The sequence below is a fragment of the Hydra vulgaris genome, chromosome 10, assembly GCF_038396675.1.
Source record: "Hydra vulgaris chromosome 10, alternate assembly HydraT2T_AEP".
Classification (NCBI taxonomy): Eukaryota; Metazoa; Cnidaria; class Hydrozoa; order Anthoathecata; family Hydridae; genus Hydra; species Hydra vulgaris.
The window spans coordinates 11171672-11192500 of NC_088929.1; the positions used below are offsets into that span (position 1 = coordinate 11171672).

The 20829-nt window shown below is 27.8% G+C and overlaps 2 protein-coding genes across 2 annotated transcripts; both read left to right on the forward strand.

Annotated features, from left to right (window-relative positions):
• The first annotated feature begins 1864 nt into the window (after nucleotides 1-1864).
• LOC136086136 (uncharacterized) lies at nucleotides 1865-3879 on the forward strand. Its single transcript, XM_065808411.1, has 4 exons — nucleotides 1865-2287; nucleotides 2423-3307; nucleotides 3427-3621; nucleotides 3715-3879. Exons 1-4 carry the CDS (start codon nucleotides 1865-1867, stop codon nucleotides 3877-3879), a joined length of 1668 nt encoding a protein of 555 aa, XP_065664483.1.
• A 75-nt stretch (nucleotides 3880-3954) lies between these two features.
• Nucleotides 3955-5515, forward strand: LOC136086137 (ATP-dependent DNA helicase pif1-like). The gene is made up of 3 exons (XM_065808412.1): nucleotides 3955-4396; nucleotides 4483-4824; nucleotides 4881-5515. The coding sequence occupies exons 1-3, from the start codon at nucleotides 3955-3957 to the stop codon at nucleotides 5513-5515; spliced, it is 1419 nt and encodes a 472-aa protein (XP_065664484.1).
• The last annotated feature ends 15314 nt before the right edge of the window (nucleotides 5516-20829 follow it).

Below are 20829 nucleotides of genomic sequence, written 5' to 3' on the forward strand. Positions count from 1 at the left end.
AAATGTTTAATTTGACATTAGGTAGATAATGTTTAGTAGCTTAAATTGATAGGTAATAGAAAATCTTTTTAAAATTTTATTAAGTAATTAGTTTATTGTAATCTTTTTTTAAATTGTACTTTTAAATGTGTTATAGATGTTAATATTGAAAATATAAGTTACTATAATTCTTATAGTTATTATATGTTTGTTTTTCTATATTTAATATACCATTAATCATTTTCATACATTTTTATTTAAGTTTAATTGTTTATAATTTATTAAGATTTAGATTATTAGAAAATTCATGTTTACGGAGTTGTTATTAATCATGATCGAGTTGTTGTACCAAGGAAATTGTAGAGGTCTATTTATAAAATGTACTATATATGTTATAAAAAAAATTTTGGATTTCATATGTTTTCACTAATAAATAGTTCAATATATATATATATATATATATATATATATATATATATATATATATATATATATATATATATATATATATATATATATATATATATATATATATATATATATCCATCCTTGGAGTTGCAGCAGCATCATATTTTGTGTGTTAGGGGGGGTTAATAACCTGTTTTGTACATAACGTATTTATAAGTTTTATTATGCATTTTGTTCAATGTTTTCTCCCAACACATGAACTATGACGCTGTCCGCGACTCCAAGGATATATGTATGTATATATATGTATGTATATATGTATGTATATATATACATATATATATATATATATATATATATATATATATATATATATATATATATATATATATATATATATATATATATATATATATATATATATATATATATATATATATATATATATATATATATTATTAGAAACACTTAACTTTTTCTAATAAAAAAAGGATATTTGTTTATTTTCTAAATTTTTTTATTAGAAACAAAATAAATTTTAACTTTTTTTTATAAGTCTTTGCTAATATGGTTGCAGGTTTTTCTTAACTTTAATTAAATAAACTTAAGTAATACAGGTGTACTACTTTTGATGATGGCAAATTAATTTTATTTTGCATTTATTTGGTTTCTTTATTTTATAATTTTTGGAATAAGATTTTTTTAGTTATTTAATAATTTTTTTTATTTTATTGTTAACTTTAGAGTAGTAAAACAAAGAAATAGTTAGTGTTGCTTTGATAAATATGTTTAATGATAATGATGACATTGAAATGGATGATAGGCTAGATGAAGTTATGTATTTACAAGACAATGTAAGTGCTATAAGGCATGTTGAGAATAATCGTAGACGAAATGAAAGAAATAGACTTTGGCGAGATGAAATTAATCATTTACAAAATGAAAGAAATAGGCTAAATCGAGTTGAAGTTAATCTTCACCAAAATGTAAGAAGATCTATCTGTTCGACAAGGACGAATGTATTCTATAGCAAGAAGTAATGCTATTCCAGATTATAATTGTTTAGGAGAAATGAATCAAATTTGTCAGCACTGTGGTGCTAAGAAATTTCCAGATGAAACACATTTTCTATGTTGCCATAATGGTAAGGTAGCTTTACCTCCACTTTCAACATTTACACAAGTTTTACAGGATTTATTTACAGGGAATTATGTAGATCGTAATGCTTATGTTAATTTTTTAAAACAAAATTATAACGCCTGTCTTTCTTTCACTTCTTTTAAAGCAACTGTAGTTCAACCAATAAATCATGGGCCTCCATGTTTTAAAATATGTGGCCAGATTTATCATCGTGTAGGTAATCTTAGGCCAGATCATGATATTCCACCAATATATTCTCAACTATATATATATGATCCACTTGTAGCAGTAAATTTTATGGTATCATGGATGTTGGGACAGGAATTTTGAATAAACCATGCAACAACGTGGTAATGATCTTTGTTTACGTGATTTAATGTTTCAATTGCAAACTATAATTACTCAGCAAAGTCCATTTGCTCTTGCATTTAAAAATATGGCTGAAGTAGAAGATGAAGAAATTCGTCAAGCGGCTATAGAAGGTCGCCAAGCTTATGTTGTAAAAATGTCTTTACTTGAAGAAGGTGATAGGCGTTGCTATAATCTACCTTCACACGATGAAGTTGCAGTTGTATTTGTTGGCAAAGATGGTGCTCCCCCAACTTCCAGGGAAGTTGTTATTTACCCAAGAGGTCATCCTTTAAAAATTGTATCAAGTATGTCAGCCAACTTAGATCCTATGATTTATCCTCTCTTTTTCCCAAGAGGTGATGCTGGTTGGCATAATCAGTTAGTGCATAACCCTGAGCGTGCCACACTGGTTAGAAATCATGTTACACTATCTCAGTTCTACAATTATAGACTTTCTGTTCAGCAATTTTTCTTTTCATTATTTTATGGCAAGAAACTATTTCAGCAATATGCTGTAGATGCATATGTAAAAATTGAAGGTTAGCGTCTTGCTTTTATCAGAAATAATCAAAATAAACTGAGAAGCGAGCAGTATGATGCCTTACATGAACATGTTAACAACGTTGCGAATGAACGTAATGTTAGACCAGGGCGAGTAGTTATTTTGCCATCATCTTATGTAGGAAGTCCTAGAGCTTTAAAAGAAAATTTTGAAGATGCTATGGCAATTATTAAAAAGTATGGTAAACCAGATCTTTTTATTACTTTTACTTGCAACCCCAAATGGCATGAAATAACAAAAAATTTATATCCAGGTCAGACTGCAAATGATAGACCTGATTTGGTCACTCGAGTATTTAAACTCAAGCTAAATAACCTCCTCAATGATATATTCAAACATGGTGTATTAGGCAAAGTTGTTACGCATGTTCAGGTTATTGAGTTTCAAAAGCGTGGTTTGCCGCATGCCCACATTTTACTTCATTTAGCCAATGATGATAAGCTTGAAACAGCACAGGATATCAATAATTTAATATGTGCAGAAATTCCAGATCCGGTTGTTAATTGTGAACTTTATGATATTATTAAAACTTGCATGATTCACGACCTATGTGGGATACTGAATCCTAATTCTCCTTGCATAAAAGATGGAGTGTGCAGCAAAAATTATCCTAAAAAATTTAATGCCAACACAGTAGCCGTTCACAATGGTTATCCACAATATAGACGTCGTGATGATGGGTTGGTTATCAATATTAAAGGCAAAAATGTAGATAACCGATGGGTGGTACCTTACAATCCTTGGTTATCTAAAAAATATCAAGCCCACATTAATGTTGAAGCTTGCATGTCTGTAAAGGCTGTTAAATATTTGTACAAATACATATACAAAGGGCATGATTGTGCGAATGTTTTGATAAATGAACAGGTAATCACAATGAAGTAAATACTTTTTTAGATTGTCGTTATGTTAGTGCACCTAAGGCACTGTGGCGAATATTTGAGTATCCTATAAGTCATATGTCACACACTATTATCCGTCTTAAGGTTCATCTTCCTGAGAATCAGATTGTGTATTTTAGAGAAGGAGAAGAACAAGTGGCTTTAGATCGTGCTGCCCAACGCAATACACACCTTACGGCATGGTTTAAATTAAATTCTGAAAATGGAGAAGCACATCGCTATTCATATGTAGACATTCCATATCACTTTGTATTTGACGATAAACATTGTAAATGGAAGGTTAGACAATGAGGTGAAAATAAGGTGATAGTAAGAATGTATAAAGTTAGTCCAACAGGAGAATTATTTTTTCTTAGATTGTTACTTTTGCAGGCAAAAGGAGCAACATCTTGGGCGGATTTGCGTACTGTTAATGGAATAGTTCTTGAAACCTTTCGTGAAGCATGTGTTTTAAAAGGTTTGTTGCAAGATGACACTGAATGGCAGAATACTCTTTTTGAGGCAGTTTTAACGCGAATGCCTAAGCAAATTAGATAGCTGTTTTCAGTTATTTTAACCTTTTGTGAACCTGACGACCCTTTGCATCTTTGGAATACATACAAAGCTTTTATGATGGAGGATTTCATTCATCACCAAGTTCCATTTATATTAGCTGAACAAGCTACTCTTCGTCAAATCGAAAAGATTATTAATCAAAGTGGTAAAACGCTATCTAATTATAATTTGCTTGTTGTTGATAAATTCATAGATTTTAATCTAGAAAATTTAAATGATAATGTTCAGCAATCAATTGACGAAGCTAATAGAATGAGACCGCTTCTTAATGTCAATCAATTAAATGTAAGTAATGCTGTCCTTGCTGCATTGAACGAGCAACCAAGTGTAGAAAATCAACATTCCAGATTGTTTTTTATGGATGGACCAGCTGGTAGTGGAAAAATGTTTACATATAACTATTTGGTTGCTGAAACCATAAGTAGGGGTTTTAAATCTGCTACAGCTGCATGGACTGGCATAGCAGCAACTCTTCTTACAAATGGATCTACATTGCATGGTTTATTCAAAATTCCTGTCCCAATATTGGATAACACCACATGTAATGTACCCCTAACTCTATACATGGACATTTTTTAAAACAAGTTAGTTTGTTTTTGCTTGATGAAACATCCATGATACCTAAACATGCCTTAAATGCAATTGATAGGTTGTTAAAAGATGTTTGCAACAACAACTTTCCGTTTGGAGGAAAAGTCATTCTTTTTGGTGGTGACTTCAGGCAAATACTGCCTGTTGTAAAAAGAGGACAACCAGCTGAAATTGTAGAATCGTGTATAAAATGTTCCTTACAGTGGCGATGGGTGCAGAAATTTACATTAACTGAAAATATGAGATTACATGATGGGGAAAGAGAATTTTCCCAATGGCTATTAAAACTTGGTAGTGGAACAATGCCTGTCAAAGAGGAGGATCCTTTTAAAGGATGCATTGAAATACCAAATCAGTGCATTATTAGAGAAAATCAATCGATTGTTGATAAGATTTTTGGAGATTTTTGGCTGATCAAAATGATTATTCTAAGCGCGTGATTTTAACACCAACTAATGTTGATTCATTATCAATCAATGAAGAAGTGCTTGAATGTCTGCTGGGTGAGGTCAAAATTTATTTAAGTGCTGATCAAATTGATACTGATGACCTTAATGAAAGAAATAACTTTCCTGTTGAGTTTTTGAACAGCTTAACTCCTTCAGGTATGCCACCTCATTGTTTAAAATTAAAAATTGGTTGTGTAATTATGCTACTTAGGAATTTAGATCTCAAAGCTGGGCTTTGCAATGGTACTCGAATGGAAGTTAGTGCTCTTCAAAATAATTATATTGATGCAGAGGTTTTGACAGGTGTTTCTGGTGGTAAACGGGTTTTTGTTCCTCGAATTCAGTTGGCTCCATCAGATTCTAATTTACCTTTTGTTCTGAAACGTCGTCAGTTTCCTGTCAGATTGGCTTATTCAATGACAAATAATAAAAGTCAAGGTCAAACATTTGATAGAGTTGGGGTATATCTCAAAAAACCGTGTTTCTCTCATGGTCAACTATATGTTGCATGTTCAAGAACTAGAGCATTTATAGTTTGTTTTTCAAAATTGATAAACCTCTCATTTAAGGTATGGTAGGTGGAAAGTGTTACACAAATAATGTTATATTTTCTAATGTTCTTAATTTATAGTCTTTTTCATTTTCATTTTTCATTCATTATAGATTTTCATTTCGAAAATTTACTGTTTGTAGGTTGTGAGCACATTTTGTATGTATATTTTGTATGTACTTTAATTAAGGATTATTGAATTTTAGGATCAAGGGTGTGGTGTAAATATTCTATTGTTATGTTTTATTGTTGTGATGTTTTGTGTTGATAGACTGCTTGGCTTACCTTCACGTTGGTGTCTATTGTTAAAAATGAATAATTGGTAATTTCATTATTGGAACTTACTGCTTTGATTTATTTACTAAAAGCCAAGACAACATTTTGCTAAAAATGCAATTTATATCTTAATTTGATTTTTATTTTTTTTTAGTATTGTTAATCCTTTTGTACTTGGAAACAGATTTTATAGTTACATTTTCGATAAATGTTTATATTAACTGCCATGTCAACATAGGTTATTATAAATAGGTAAATCGATTTTGAGTTTTTATGTGGTTTTTTTTTTTATTTTTATTTTTTTTTTTGTAATTACGGTATCATAATTTCATTTTTTTTTTTCTTTAAGATTTACGATTGACGCATTTATACGATTTTTTAAAAAATACCCTGATTTCCTTTTATTGTAAATTTTTTGTCAGTTAAAATGATATAAATATATGCAATTAGTTTAATTTTTTTTTAAATTTCTCTTTTTTGTGCCTAATAATTTGTTGTACGTAATTTATGAGATGTTTTTAAAGAGGGGTCGCAACTAAAAAAAAACTCAAAACCTTTAAATACATGAAGAATATTGTAGTTTTGCGCATCTGTCAAATACGAAGTTACTTAAATTTTATAAAGGGTTGAACTAATTAATTAGCTTAGTTTGCATTTGCAACACTTTTGAGGAAAGAAAAAATTCTTATATATTTTAAATTCTTATATATATTAAAAAGAAAAAATTCTTAAAAATGTAAATCATTGTTTTACATTTTATTATTTTGGTAAAAAGTCTTTATCAAAAACTTGATTACTCTTAAAAAAAATAACTTTATTCTCCTGGCCACCATTAAGGCAAAAACGAGGAAGGGAGGTCCTTTATTAGTGTCAAAATATATGAGAAAATATACTTCAAATATACTGTCAATATACTGCCTTTTATTAGTGTCAAAGTATACTTCATATTAATCTTATTAACTAAAGTTCATGATATAAAAAATATTATAAGAGTTTAGCTTTACTTTTTCGTCAATTTAAAGCATGATGAAGTGTTATTATTTTGTGTCAGTAACTAAAAACGTACTGTGTTGAGCTTTGTAATGTCTAGGAAAATGGTTCTGCCATACACTGATATGACCTATGTCAGTTTTAAATTACTCAAATAACGTTAACTAATTGGTAAATTAATTTATTTGAATTTTGCAGATGGCTTAATTTTTTAATTTAAAGGCGTTTTTCTTACATAGTATTAGTTAAGGTTTCGCAACTTTAAATTGTGAAAACCAGCCACTGTAAATTAAGTAATAGACCGACCGTAACCCGTATTACGGGTTGCTTTCTGCTAGTAGATTATGAAAAGAAACAGCAGATGTGTTGGTTTTACATTTGTTCATAAAACAAAGTGTATTAAAATTATTCAGCTGATAAATATTATTTAAATTTTCATTTGAAATAATAATGGTTTGGCATAAGCAAATTGATCTTTATAATTGATAAGACGAGCAACATGCATTAAAAGTCTTCATCAAAGACGAGTAATATGCATTAAAAGTCTTCATTAAAGCAATATTCACCATTACTATAATCTTGAATGGAAAACAGCCACGGTTCATTTAAAAAATCAAACATCCGTTGATCATTAATTTGAAAAAAATTGGAGATGAAACAAAGCGATAGAAGTTAATTAAACAATGATAGTTTGCATCTAATTATTAAGCACTTAAAAAAAAAAATAACGCGTGTAAGCTCATTTCTAATGTTGGAAATCACATAACAAATTTATCGAGAAGTGCGGCAAGTTAGTGTTTTAAAAAGTTGTTTGAGAAATTTAGAAATTAATATACTTTGCCATCCATAACAAACAGCGCTACCAATTTGTAGCCAACAAATAACTTTTATTTTTCGTTTTATGCATTGCCACAATAATCAGCTTGGTTCCTTGAGCTGGTAGTCCTCGAAAAGAAGAAGGGAGACGCTAAAGTTTAATTGAATTTTAATATATATGTGTGTGTGTCTGTGTGTGTTTGAGGTAATCAAAAAAAGTCAATTTTCAAATCTGAAAAACGAAACACCCTAAATTTGGGGCAAATATATAAAAATGAACCTTAAAAAGTTTGAGCGCTATCGGATCACTTCTTACCCCCTCAATCCAATGGTTTTGGGGGAAAATGACCAAAAACTGGTCATTTTTGGACATCTTTAGGGAGGGGTAATGTATATATATATATATATATATATATATATATATATATATATATATATATATATATATATATATATATATATATATATATATATATATATATATAGTACCTACTCAAATTATTAGACTCAAAAAAAAAATTCAAGTTTTTGTTATTTTTTTGGATTTTCTTTGTTAGGAAGGGGCTATTGCTGTTTACTTTTAATTATTTATATGTAATATAACTTCCTGTCATTCATTTTTTGTTTTAGATTAGAAACATTTATGAAATATATATACTTTTAAACAATATTTTTAACTTTATAAAAGGCATGGTAAATTTTAATAATATAAAATTAAAAACATTTAGTTGTTTTTATCTTTCATAACTCAAATTATATGTCTTTATATGTTTAAACTATTGTTGATTGTCTTAATAACTCAAATAATAAATTTTCAGTTGTTTTAAAGTGTTTTTTTTAAGTATCCCTGTCATATAATAACTTATTAAATGTTGTTGTGGTTTTAAGATTAATAATGGGTAAAACTAGTGATGTTTTCCCGCGTAAATTAGCTAAAATAGCTGTTCTTCTGCAAGAAACAAGTCACAGTCAAAGAAATATTTCCAAATTTGTCAAAGTCTCACAGGCTACAGTTTGGAGATTAAATATAAACTCAAAATGGGGGTCAAATTAGAAGTACAGCGAACAGGCTGCTGTGGCCAAAAAAGAATAACAAGTGCTAGAGATAATAGAAAGATCAAAAAAGTTATTGAGAAAAATCGTAAGATGCCAGCAATCAAACTGAAAAGCTTTTTGAAAGACCAAGGAAAATACATTTTACTTGGATCTTTAAGAAGGCAAAGTTAAGAGTTAGGATTAAAGTGCAGAAAGCCACTGAAGAAACTAAAACTTACCACTGCGATGATTAAAAAACGTCTTGCTTGGGCTAAAAAACACTCTTCTTGTTCTCAGGATGACTGGAATAAGGTAGATTTTCCATTTATTCTCTCCTGAAACCTAAACAAATAATACTTTATTATTACAAGTTTTCAAAAGACGCTTTTGCATTGATATTTTACCCCAATTGAATTTGCTAATACTTTAAATATGATTAAACATTACTAATTATTGCTATATCCAGGTTGTATTCAGCGATGAACCTACCTTTCAAACTTTAGAAGACAAAGCCACATTTGACCGCCGCAGACCACGAGAACAACACAAGCCAGAATGTATCGTAAACACGATAAATCACCCAGCATCCATAATGGTTTGGTCATGCATATCAAGCAGGGGTACGGTCAACTTTACATTGTACAAGGGACAATGAAGCAAGATCAGTACAAGACTGTCCTACAGACCACCCTGATTCCACAGATACGAGAGTGGTTTCCTAATGGTGAAAAATTATTTTTATGCAAGATGGTGCTTCATGCCATACTGCAAAATCCATAAAGACATTTCTTGCTAATGAGAGTATCGAGCTTCTTGATTGGCCTGACAATTCTCCAGATATGAATCCTATTGAAAATCTGTGGGAGCTAGTAAAACAAAAAATCAGTGCGGAAATAATAACGAGTAAACAGAAGCTTGAAGAACAACTGATTGATGTATGGGTACGAGATCCAAAAGTTAAAGCATTGACCTCAAAGTGCATAATTAGTATATCCAGGCGTGCCAAAGCTCTTATAGAGCCAAAAGGACTCACCACCAAGTATTAAGTTTCTTTATATGCTTTGTATGTAATAATATATAGATTATATAACAAAAAAATTAAACTGCGATTGCTTGTATTGCATTTTAGACACACAAAAAATACAAAAAGTTAAAAATTGAGTTTGAGTCTAATAATATGAGTAGGTACTGTATATATATATATAAATATATATATATATATATATATTTATTTTTTTTCAAATTTTTTTTTTGTTATACATATAGACTTTTTGTTACCCTAAAAAATCTGTTTGGTGGTATTTAAAATTATGAAAATTGGTATTTTTTGAAGTTAATGTTAGGTTTATATATATATATATATATAAATATATATATATATATATATATATATATATATATATATATATATATATATATATATATATATATATATATATGTATACTCATATATTAAATAAATTGATAAGCCCTCTGTGTATATATAAACACACAGACCCCTATGCTTGTTTCAAAAACATGCCTTAGGGGACAATGAACTTCTGCCAAAAAGTAAAAGCAGTAGTTGACTGTGACCACTGGAATTTCAGTTACCTATATTCATAAAACTGCTTTTTATTTATACTGAAAAATCAAAATGAATAAGGGTAAATAAAAAGATAAATGTGTAATTGAAATTTTATAACAACAAAAAAAATAAAAAACATTTGACAATCTAATTAAATTATCAAGTTTATCTCTTTATCTTTTTATGTATCACACCAAGCCATCATTAAATTTACTTTTTGAAATTGTATTGGATTTTGTTAAACTTTTCTTGAATTTTGTCTACTGAACTTTGTCTACTGTGAGCAACCTGTTCTGTTTTTCAGTTTCATCGGAATATCTATAAATATACTGTCCTATCATAACTATAGACCGTTCTGAATGGTCATTTACAAAAATCAAAGTTTCAGCATATTTTTGAAAACTTTCGAAGCATGACTGAGCATACAAATAGTTTGGTGGAGGTGAGAGCCAGTCTTTAACTCGTTGATTATTAAGCCCAATCATGTAAAAATGAGGTAAGAAAATTCGTTAACCGTGAGAGATAAAGATGGTGGTTTTTTACCAATATTTGTATCCATTTTATAAATTTTCTTGATACCAACTTTTACTTTGTTCTCAGGCTTATAGTATTCATTTGAATCCAAATACCAACAATGCTTACACTTAGGCTCTTATACAGCATCAACAGCTATTGGATTTGTACATACATTCTTTTACAGATGCATTTGATGTATGACCTTAAGATCAAGAAACCGAGCTTTAATGGCATCCTCAGATTGTAGATACCATTTTGCATAAGAGCTATAAATAAATTCTGATGTAAGCTTTTATTTTCAGTTTTCAGCTTATCATTTTCTTGAACAAATACAAGTTGATTGGATAGAAGTTGAAGCTTTTGATAACAAATTGGTTTTCCTAAAAAATCTTGCATGATAAATAGCACCAGATTTTCTTACTTTATATGTAAAAGAGGATAAATAAGCGACAACTATTTCTGCAAGCTCACTTCTATCATCTCTTATAATACCTGGTTTACCACCATAAGCTCTGCAAAATGTCAATGACTTATTATTTACCTTTTTGAAAAGGGAGCTTTTAACCTTATTCCAATCAAATTGTAACAGTTGAACTGGATTATAATTAAAATTAGGTTCTTCAAAAATATTTTTTAACTTTTTGAAAAGAGGATTATCAGGTCCATTAGTTTTATCATTGGTCACTAATTTCCAAAAATGAAGCATTCTTAATTCAGTCACGTGATATCTTCAGACTATTTAGAGAAGATACTCACCTAGTTCTTTATATATTCTGGAAACTGATTCTTCATTTGTCCGAGTATTGGATGAAATTGTTTCAAAGCATACTCTTCTAGTTTTTGACGTAAGTTAATACTCCTTAATTAAATTCATTACACCTAAAAACTAATCTTCACCAGTGGTCTTCAACATTATACTTGATCTTCAACATAAGACTTACCAGTAATCTTCACCAGTGATCTTCAACATTAGACTGATCTTCAACATTAGACTTACCCATTTGGAGTACTTGCTAGCGCAGGTACTCCAAATAGGTGAGTATAATGTTGACTAAAACAGCCATTCTATCCCTCTTTATTACTTCCCTTTGTTTAGCTCAAAAAATATCTTGCCATCAAAATATACATGGATATGTTAATGCATCAATGACTAATCTACAGAAAAATTATAGTTTTAGTTTTTAATTTTAGAATTGGTAAAAAAAAGAATAAATTAACTGAGTTTAAACCAGAGATAAATTAGTTAACTAAAAGCATCGACTACCTTTTTTTTATTCTTAATACCCTCTGAACCAATAACAATCTTTCCTTCGCCTTCTTGATCTTCCAGAAATTATAAATCTTCAATCTTATCTTTACTGATCATGTTTTTGGAGAATGGAATTAACCCAAAAAAAGTTTTTTAATTTCAATCTCAAACTCATTTTGTTTTGTGAAATGACCTTTTAAGTTCTTCTTTTTGCATTTTTTTTCAAGTTGGAATAGGACTTATGCATGTTAAAATTTTTTTTAACGAAACTTGAATCAGTTAACACACCAAAGCCAGCTTTAATCCAGGGTCTTTTTGTTTAAAGACAAAATACATTCACAACAACTATCTGAACATCTTAAACAATTTTTTGTGTGGGAAAAGCAATAATATTCAATATTGGTACAGATTTAAATTGCTGATTATATATTAAATGTTGAAAAACATCCAAGCCTGTTGGAAGCTGTACATCTAAACAGAAAGGTTTAGACATTTTTGAATAAATATTTTAGTGACCAGTAATTTAATAATTCCAGTGTTAATAAAAACGTTTCTACCTGATATAGCTAATTTTGCCTAATTTATAATAACAATGTCATCCATGATGCGTAGGAAGATGACTACAGCATTTGTGCACTTAAATGTTTTTTTTTTTAATTTAAAAAAGTCTGCATTTAGATTGTTGCCTAGGGATCTGTTGTGCCGTTAACTTCCACACCAAATACAAGTGTGTTTTGTAACAGTAAAAATAGGATGTTTTTCTGGTTGAAAAAAAGTTTTTGTGTTCCACAGTTGTTGCTGTGAGTAGAATTGTTTTTAGTGAGTCACTGGATGGTTATAGTAGGCGTTGATGAACCGTTGGAGATGTTAATCCAGCTACAAATACATAACTGTTTTACTTTTTTTATATTTATTTGCGGTTAATGGTTTTATGGGGCACTTTCTCACTAAGATTTGTAGCTTTTCCATTAATTGGTTGACAGATTCTGATTCAAGTTGTTTATTAGATCTTGACTTGTGACGCATAATTAAAGGTTATTTTTTTTAAGAATTTGTTGTCCAGAATTGTTAGTGTACCTTTAAAGTTTATTTGATTCTTGATAAGTAGGAAAGATTTAACATAAAACAAATGAGACATCTAGTTTATCTGTGTCTGTTACGTCAGCTTTTATGATATATGTTCGGAACTTTTTTTCCAATATAAATATTCTTCCTCCGACGGTTTATCTTGAAGAGTTTTATGGAATATTTTATGATTCATAGTGTTAATAAGATGTATAATAATATTGTTGTAGACCCAATCAAGACAAATATAAGTTGTATATTATTAAGATTATTATTATATATCTAATATATATATATATATATATATATATATATATATATATATATATATATATATATATATATATATATATATATATATATATATATATATATATATGTATATGTATATGTATATATATATATATATATATATATATATATATATATATATATATATATATATATATATATATATATATATATATATATATATATATATATATATATAATATACAACTCTGAAAAAAATTACGCTTGCGTGTTTAAAACCTTCCAAATCAAAAAAAAATTACTCGTGCCAAGATAATAGCTTTTTTTAATAAAAAAAACAACAACTATAAAATGGATAAAAAAAGCATTGATGTTTGAAAGAAATCTAACGAAACGGGGAATACAGGTGAAACACAAATATCAACAAATGTCGTTCGCGATATTTTTCATGAAGTGTTTTCAAAACAGCAGTAAGATATCTTTAAGCTTATCAGTGGTAACCTTAAAATAACTAATGATAAAATAAATGAGCTACTTAATGAAATACATAAATCAAAACAACTTTGCGACTCTTTAAAAAAGAAAACGAAAAGGTAAACACTAAAAGCTTAAAGAAATTACAGAGAGAGTAAAAATCCTAGAAAAAACAAATAAAGATATCGAAGAAAGCCTAACAGTTACTCAAGACATCCAAAAAAAAAAGGTATGCGAATAAAAAAGAAAATTGAAAACAAACACAGTATAGGTGAAGATGAAAAGAATAAATTATGACAGATAGAAGATAGACTCAGAAGGAATAATCTTCGCATCAGCGGGCTTCCCGAAAACAATCAAGAAACCTGGGATGAAACTGAGAAAAAGTTATAAATTTTATTTGAAAATGAATTAAATATTAAGAACGTTGGTATCGAGAGGTCTCACAGAGTTGGAAAAAAAGAAGAAAATAAAACTAGAACAATTGTTGTTAAAATTCTACATTACAAAGACAAAATAAAAGTACTACATTCATCTAATCGACTTAAAGGATCAGGAATTTACATCAATGAAGACTTCTCTTTTGAAACAATGGTCATAAGGAAAAAACTCGTAGAAGAAATGAAGATACATAGAAAAAATGATAAATATTCTTCTATAAAATATGATAAACTTATAGTTAGAGAATTTAGGAAAAATAAAGCGAGTGCTTAATTACTTTATCATTTATATTTAGAATTTTTTTTTTTTTTTTTTTCTTATCATTATTTTTTTTCTTATCATTATTTTTTTTCTTATCATTATTTTTTTTCTTATCATTATTTTTTTTCTTATCATTATTTTTTTTCTTATCATTATTTTTTTTCTTATCATTATTTTTTTTATTATTATTATTATCATTATTATTTTATTTTTTGTTTTTTCCTTTTTTTTCAGAAAAATAATAATTTAACAGTTTATAAAAAATGCCCTACTTATGAATGAAGATAATGCTACACTTAACTCAGAATTTAATTCATTACAAAATAGAAATAGGATACTTCTAGATAAGCATTCTAACCCGGATATTAATTTTTTTTTAGTAATAATAAGGTATTTCAAAATATTATTACTTTATATTAAGACCCTAAAACTGAAAACATAATGCAAGGGCTAGATGCAAATTCATTTTCAATTTTGCATTAAAATATTAGGAGTTTTTCAAAAAATTTTGAATTATTTAAACAATTTTTATGCGAGGTTAAATTTAATTTTAAAATTATTAGTCTCAGCGAGACATGGTGTACTGATGAATATATCGAGACAAATACAAATTTTCAGCTACCAATATTATAAAGTGATTCATCAATTTAGAGGATCTGGGAAGAAAGGAGGGGGTTTGTATGTATTTATAACTAATTCTTTATCATACAAGCTAAAAAAAATTTGTGCTCAACCACTAATGATTGTGAATCACTACGTGTGGAAATAATGAATAAAACCACAAAAAACATTTTCATCCACGCTTTATACAGACCACCTTCTGGCTCAATAAGACAATTCGAAAATCATATTAAAAACATGATTTAAAATAAATTAAGCAAAAATAAAAGCATTTATTTTGTAGGTGATTTTAACCTTGACCTGAACTTGCATCATTTAAATACAAATATCAATAATTTCTTTAACGTCATATATCAGAAAGGCTATATTTTATTAATTAATAAACCCACAAGAATAACAAGAGAAAGCGCAACAATTATAGATCAGATAATTCCCAATGTTTCAAATCAAAAATAAAAAAAGGAATATTTAAATGCGACATTTCAGATCACTTCCCAGTATTTTTTTCTCACAAAAATGTGATAACATCTATGCACAAAAAGTTTAAAAAATACGCGAAATATAAATGAAAAATCCATGAAAAATTTTAATACTCTTTTATCAGATTTAAATTGGGATGACCTCCTTGATATTGAACACACAGATAAGGCATACGATAAGTTTATTGATAAATTAGAACAACTTTACAATGCGGCTTTTCCTGCAATTACAAAATGTGTGAAAAAAAACCCATTAAATCCATGGATAACGCCTGGAATTGTGAAGTCGTCAAAAAAAAGCAACGTTTTTTTTCTCAAAAAAAAAGCAAAGTTTTTTTTTTGAGAAATAAGTTTCTCAAAAAAAACTTTCAAGAATGAAATTAATTACAAAAATTATAAATGTGTATTTGAGATGGCTATTAAAAATTCAAAGAAATATTACTTTACCGAGCATTTAATAAAACATAAAAATGATCTAAAAAATACTTGGAACATAATTAAGGAAGTAATTGGCACGAAACTAACTGACGGAAATAGTCTTCCTATAAATCTAAACATTGAAAATAAAACTATTACAAATAAGTCTTTAATTGCTTTAAACTTTAATTGAAACTGTAATTGCTTTAATTGAAACTTTAATTGCAAAAGTCTCAGCAATAGAAAACAATACTTAGCACACGAAGAAGGAAAAATTGATTACTTGACTATAACTTGCGGTGTTCCCCAAAGCTCAATTCTGGGTCCACTGTTATTCCTTATTTATGTAAACAGCTTTCATAAGTTTTCAAACATTTTAAATTCAGTTTTATATGCAGATGACACGAATTTATTTTATTCTAATGAAGATGTCAACCTTTTATTTAAAATAGTAAACAAGGAACTTTTAAATCTCGCGGAATGGTAAGTATACTTAGTTTTATTTAAATTTAAGGCAAACAAATTGCCCTTAAATTTAAATAAAACTAAGTATACTTTTTTCATAGACTTCACGATAAAAAAAATATTCCATTTAAACTTCCTGATCTTTATATTGGTAACTCTAAAATAATTAGAGAGTCATCGTTAAAATTTTTAAGAACGTAAGAATGTTAGAAGATAAAATTTCAAAAAATATTGGCATTCTATACAAAGCTAAGCAATTATTAAACCAAAACTGTTTAAAAATTTTATATTTTTTTATCATACATTGTTATATAAACTATGCAAATATTGCATGGTGCAGCTCTAATGTAAGTAAAGTTAAAAGATTGCTTAGTAGACAAAAACACGCTGTCAGAATTATTTCAGGTACAGGTCGTTTTACACATTCTAAAGAACTATTTAAAAATCATCACATACTTAATTTTTTTCAGTTGAACCTTTATCAAATTCTTATATTTATGTATAAATTTCATAATAAAGTAACTCCTATAATATTTAATACACTTTTCAATAAAATTAACCACGAGTACCCTACAAGATTTTCAAATTACAATTATGAGCAACCTAAAATGCACTACTTGGTTACTAAATTTTCTATTGCTAACTGAGGTCCTAAATTATAGAACACTTTATTAAATAACCAGCTGAAAAATTGTTCTTCACTTTCTCTATTCAAACAAAAACTCAAACAAAAACTTCTTAACGATGTTAATGAATTAAATTTTTTTTAAGATTCTTTTTTCTCGTTTTTTTTATTTTTTTCTTTTAATTTTTTTTTTTTTTCTTCTTTTTTAACAACTATCTTATTAACTGGTCTTTAATTTAAATTTTCCTTAAATTCTCCTATTAACTTATTTTTAAATTTATGGTGTAAATATTATTATTATTTTTTTATCTTTTTATTTTACGATTTTCTTTTGATTATAGATTAGTTTCTGATCTTAACATACTTGTAAAATTTGTATTTATTTTTCAAAATGACAAAATGAAATAAAATAAAAATAAATATATAAGAAGGGTTTTCAATCCGTGAAATTAACTATTACTATTCACCAAAAATACCAGTTAAATATTAATGGTTTCGTCTTTACAGAAACGTAATATTATTATGAATTTCCGTAAGGATTATTATGGAATGTTTCACCGTTACGGAAACGTAGTATTATTATGAATTTCTGTAAGGAATGTTAAACCATTGGTAAAAGCAATTAAATTTGACTTTAAAACGCAAGGCTGAATAAGCGCAAATTTCATAATTGCGAATTTCATAAGTGCGAAGCGATGCAAAAACTGACATAAGTGCGAACTGGCATTTGTGCGAATCGGCATAAGTGCGCTAAATAAAATTGCAAATACTATTATAATAAGTGCAATTTTATTTAGCGCACTTATGTGACACAGCATAAGTGCAAGTTAGCATTTCGCACTTATGTTGACTCGCACTTATCCCAATGTTAACAAATTCTTTTGGCGCACTTATGCAAATTTGCACTTATGCCAGTTCGCACTTAGGCCAGTTTTTGTAACTGCTTCATACTAATGCCAGTTCGCACTCTCGATTACACTTACGCCAATGTTTGCAAATTCCTTTCGCGCAACTTATGCCAGTTTTTGCTAGCGATGTTACGACTTTGAAATTATTCAACTGTCGACTAAATAGATTTTTGTATTATTTTAAAATTTTTTATTCAAATATTTCTACTAAGTCGACTAAAAGACGATTTAGTAGAAATATTTGAATAAAAATTTTATTATAACCATATACTTTAATGTTGCTTGACAATTTACTTTTTAGATGGTATGAAACAAATAGAACTTTAAGAGAGTAAACAAAAAAACTAGGTGATATGTAATACTGTTATAATAATACAATAACAAGAGCATTTTTTTGTTCGATTTAATTCTTCTAAACTAAAAGATGAATTAAAATCGAATTAACAAACAAAATAAAAAGGAAATAACAATTACAAAGTAAAGAAGAAAAAAAACTAAACAGCTAAACCTGGTTTAAGTCTATTTTGCCTTTCTGTGATGATTTCGACAGCACTTGAAAATACTATTCTGAAGGCGTTGATGAAGCAGTTATTCAAAAAAACCTCTTTGCTACCTTTTACAAAACGGGAAATTGGCATAAATTTTTTTAATAAAATACAAGGGGACATGAATTTCCCAGTAAACACAGATTGGTTTAGAATTAGTCAATATTTAATCGAAATCGGTCGAAAAATAGATAAAACGTTCAGCGACCTATTATTGACTAAAAATTAACGCTTGATTTGAAATGTATATTTTAAACTTTTTTATATATACGTTTACTAAACGTCGATCTAACGTTTAGAATATTGACTTACATTAGTCAATATTGTAAACCTTTAATCGACCTTAATTAAACGTAAACATTTTTAGATTTAAAATCTACGCTTTAAATCTTTTAATTTATACGTTTATTAAACGTCAATCAAACGTTTACAATATTGACTAATATAAGTTGTTATTCTAAACGTTTGATCGACGTTTATTATATTATAATATAGCATTATAGCCATTGGTCACAGACTCACATAACAGCTTAAGTCACACGGTTTAAATAGGCATAATTAAAACGAAATTAAAAAAATTATTAAAAAATTACTTTTTATTGGCTAAATAATTAATTTAAAAGCGTTTACAAGATTCACTTCCTTACAACAACTGAAAGTAAAACGACTGATTAATAAATAATAAACGAGTGTCGGAAGCTAAAAAGTTAAAAATCTCTTATCGCGACAATCTACCTTCCTAAATGCCAACAACTTAACGGACTCAGATGTTTTAGAAATTATTGATTGCAAAAATGGACAAAGTTAAAAAATATGAGTTGCTGGTCTCTCGTTATGAAAGTCCTGCTGCAAGAACTTTTTTTGTAAGTTTTATAAACAGTTTAAATTCATTTTGTAAGCGTTAGTATGATAGTGTAGCAATAGGTATCCATCTTTGCATTAATTAAGAGGTTTAATAAATAAATTTTTTAGTTTTTTTAATTTAGATGCATATTAGCTTAATTTAGTTACATTTGCTAAAGAAAATTGGTTGAACAGAGCTGGTAAAAGCCACTGCATATAATATGGCGCGACTTTCGAAATTTTTCATGTTTATTTTTGTCAAAAATAAACATGGATGGTACAAGAAATTTTGGAAACTTCCATTCAAAAAATCCTCTATATGTAAAGTTGTTCTGTGTAATTCTAATCTTTTTTTATGAATGTAAATTTTAATTATTTTAATAAAAATAGTTTTTTGCGGTTACAAATCAGGTTACGAAATAAGACGATCAGGATAAGAATGTAGAAGATGATGTTGCACAAACAGGTGCATGATAAACAAGTGGTAGACGGTATTCTCGGAAGATTTTTGATAATACATAAACCAGTGATCCAAAATATTTGTTTATGAGTTTATTAATTTTATAAATAATCTTAATATTAATGTAAACTTTTTTTTTCTCCTGAGATTATATTTAAAAAATATTCGATAGAAATTTTTTAATATAATATTTCCACTGCCAAAAGCTTGATCATTTAGTTTTTTTTAATTATCGAAACATAAACAAGCACAGTGCACAAACATTTTTTCTTTAAATCCTCACTATATGAAAATGTTTTATATAAGTTTATAACTTTATATATAGTTTTATAAAATAAAAGTATAGTATAAGTAGTATAGTATAAAAGTTTATAAACATATTATAATAGTTATAAAAAATATAAAAAATAAGACCAGGTCTTTTATAACTATATCTTATTTATAAATTTCATTACTTTTACAACTATATCCTATTTATAAATTTCATGACCTATATAGCGCTTATTACTTATATAAAGTTAAAAAGTTACAACGTAATTTTAACTTATATTAGTTTTAAAGCTTAAATAAATTAAATTTACGTTAACTAAATCAAAGAAACTAATAGACAAGTTTAATATACGTTTACTTAGACTAAATCTAAACGTTTTATATACGTTAATTAGACTAGATTTAAATGTAAATTAGACAAAATCTAAACGCTTTATATACGTATAATAATCCTATAATAGACGTCTAAAATACGTTTGAATAAAGACGTTTTATGGACGCTTGTTCTAAACGTTATCTGGATTTCATTCTAAACGGATAATTGACCAAATCTGAACGTTTTGTTGAAACGCTGTTTTAACGTTTAGTAGACGTTTGTGTGTTTACTGGTTTTCTGATACTTTTATATTCATATTTAGATAATTGATGATTTCGTCGTCCACTGATAACAAATCTTTTGACGACTCTGTTTCATCGCATAACAGTATTTTTCTTTTTTTTGATGGAATTCCTTGACGACTCTTGGCTAGACAACTGAAGACTTGTCG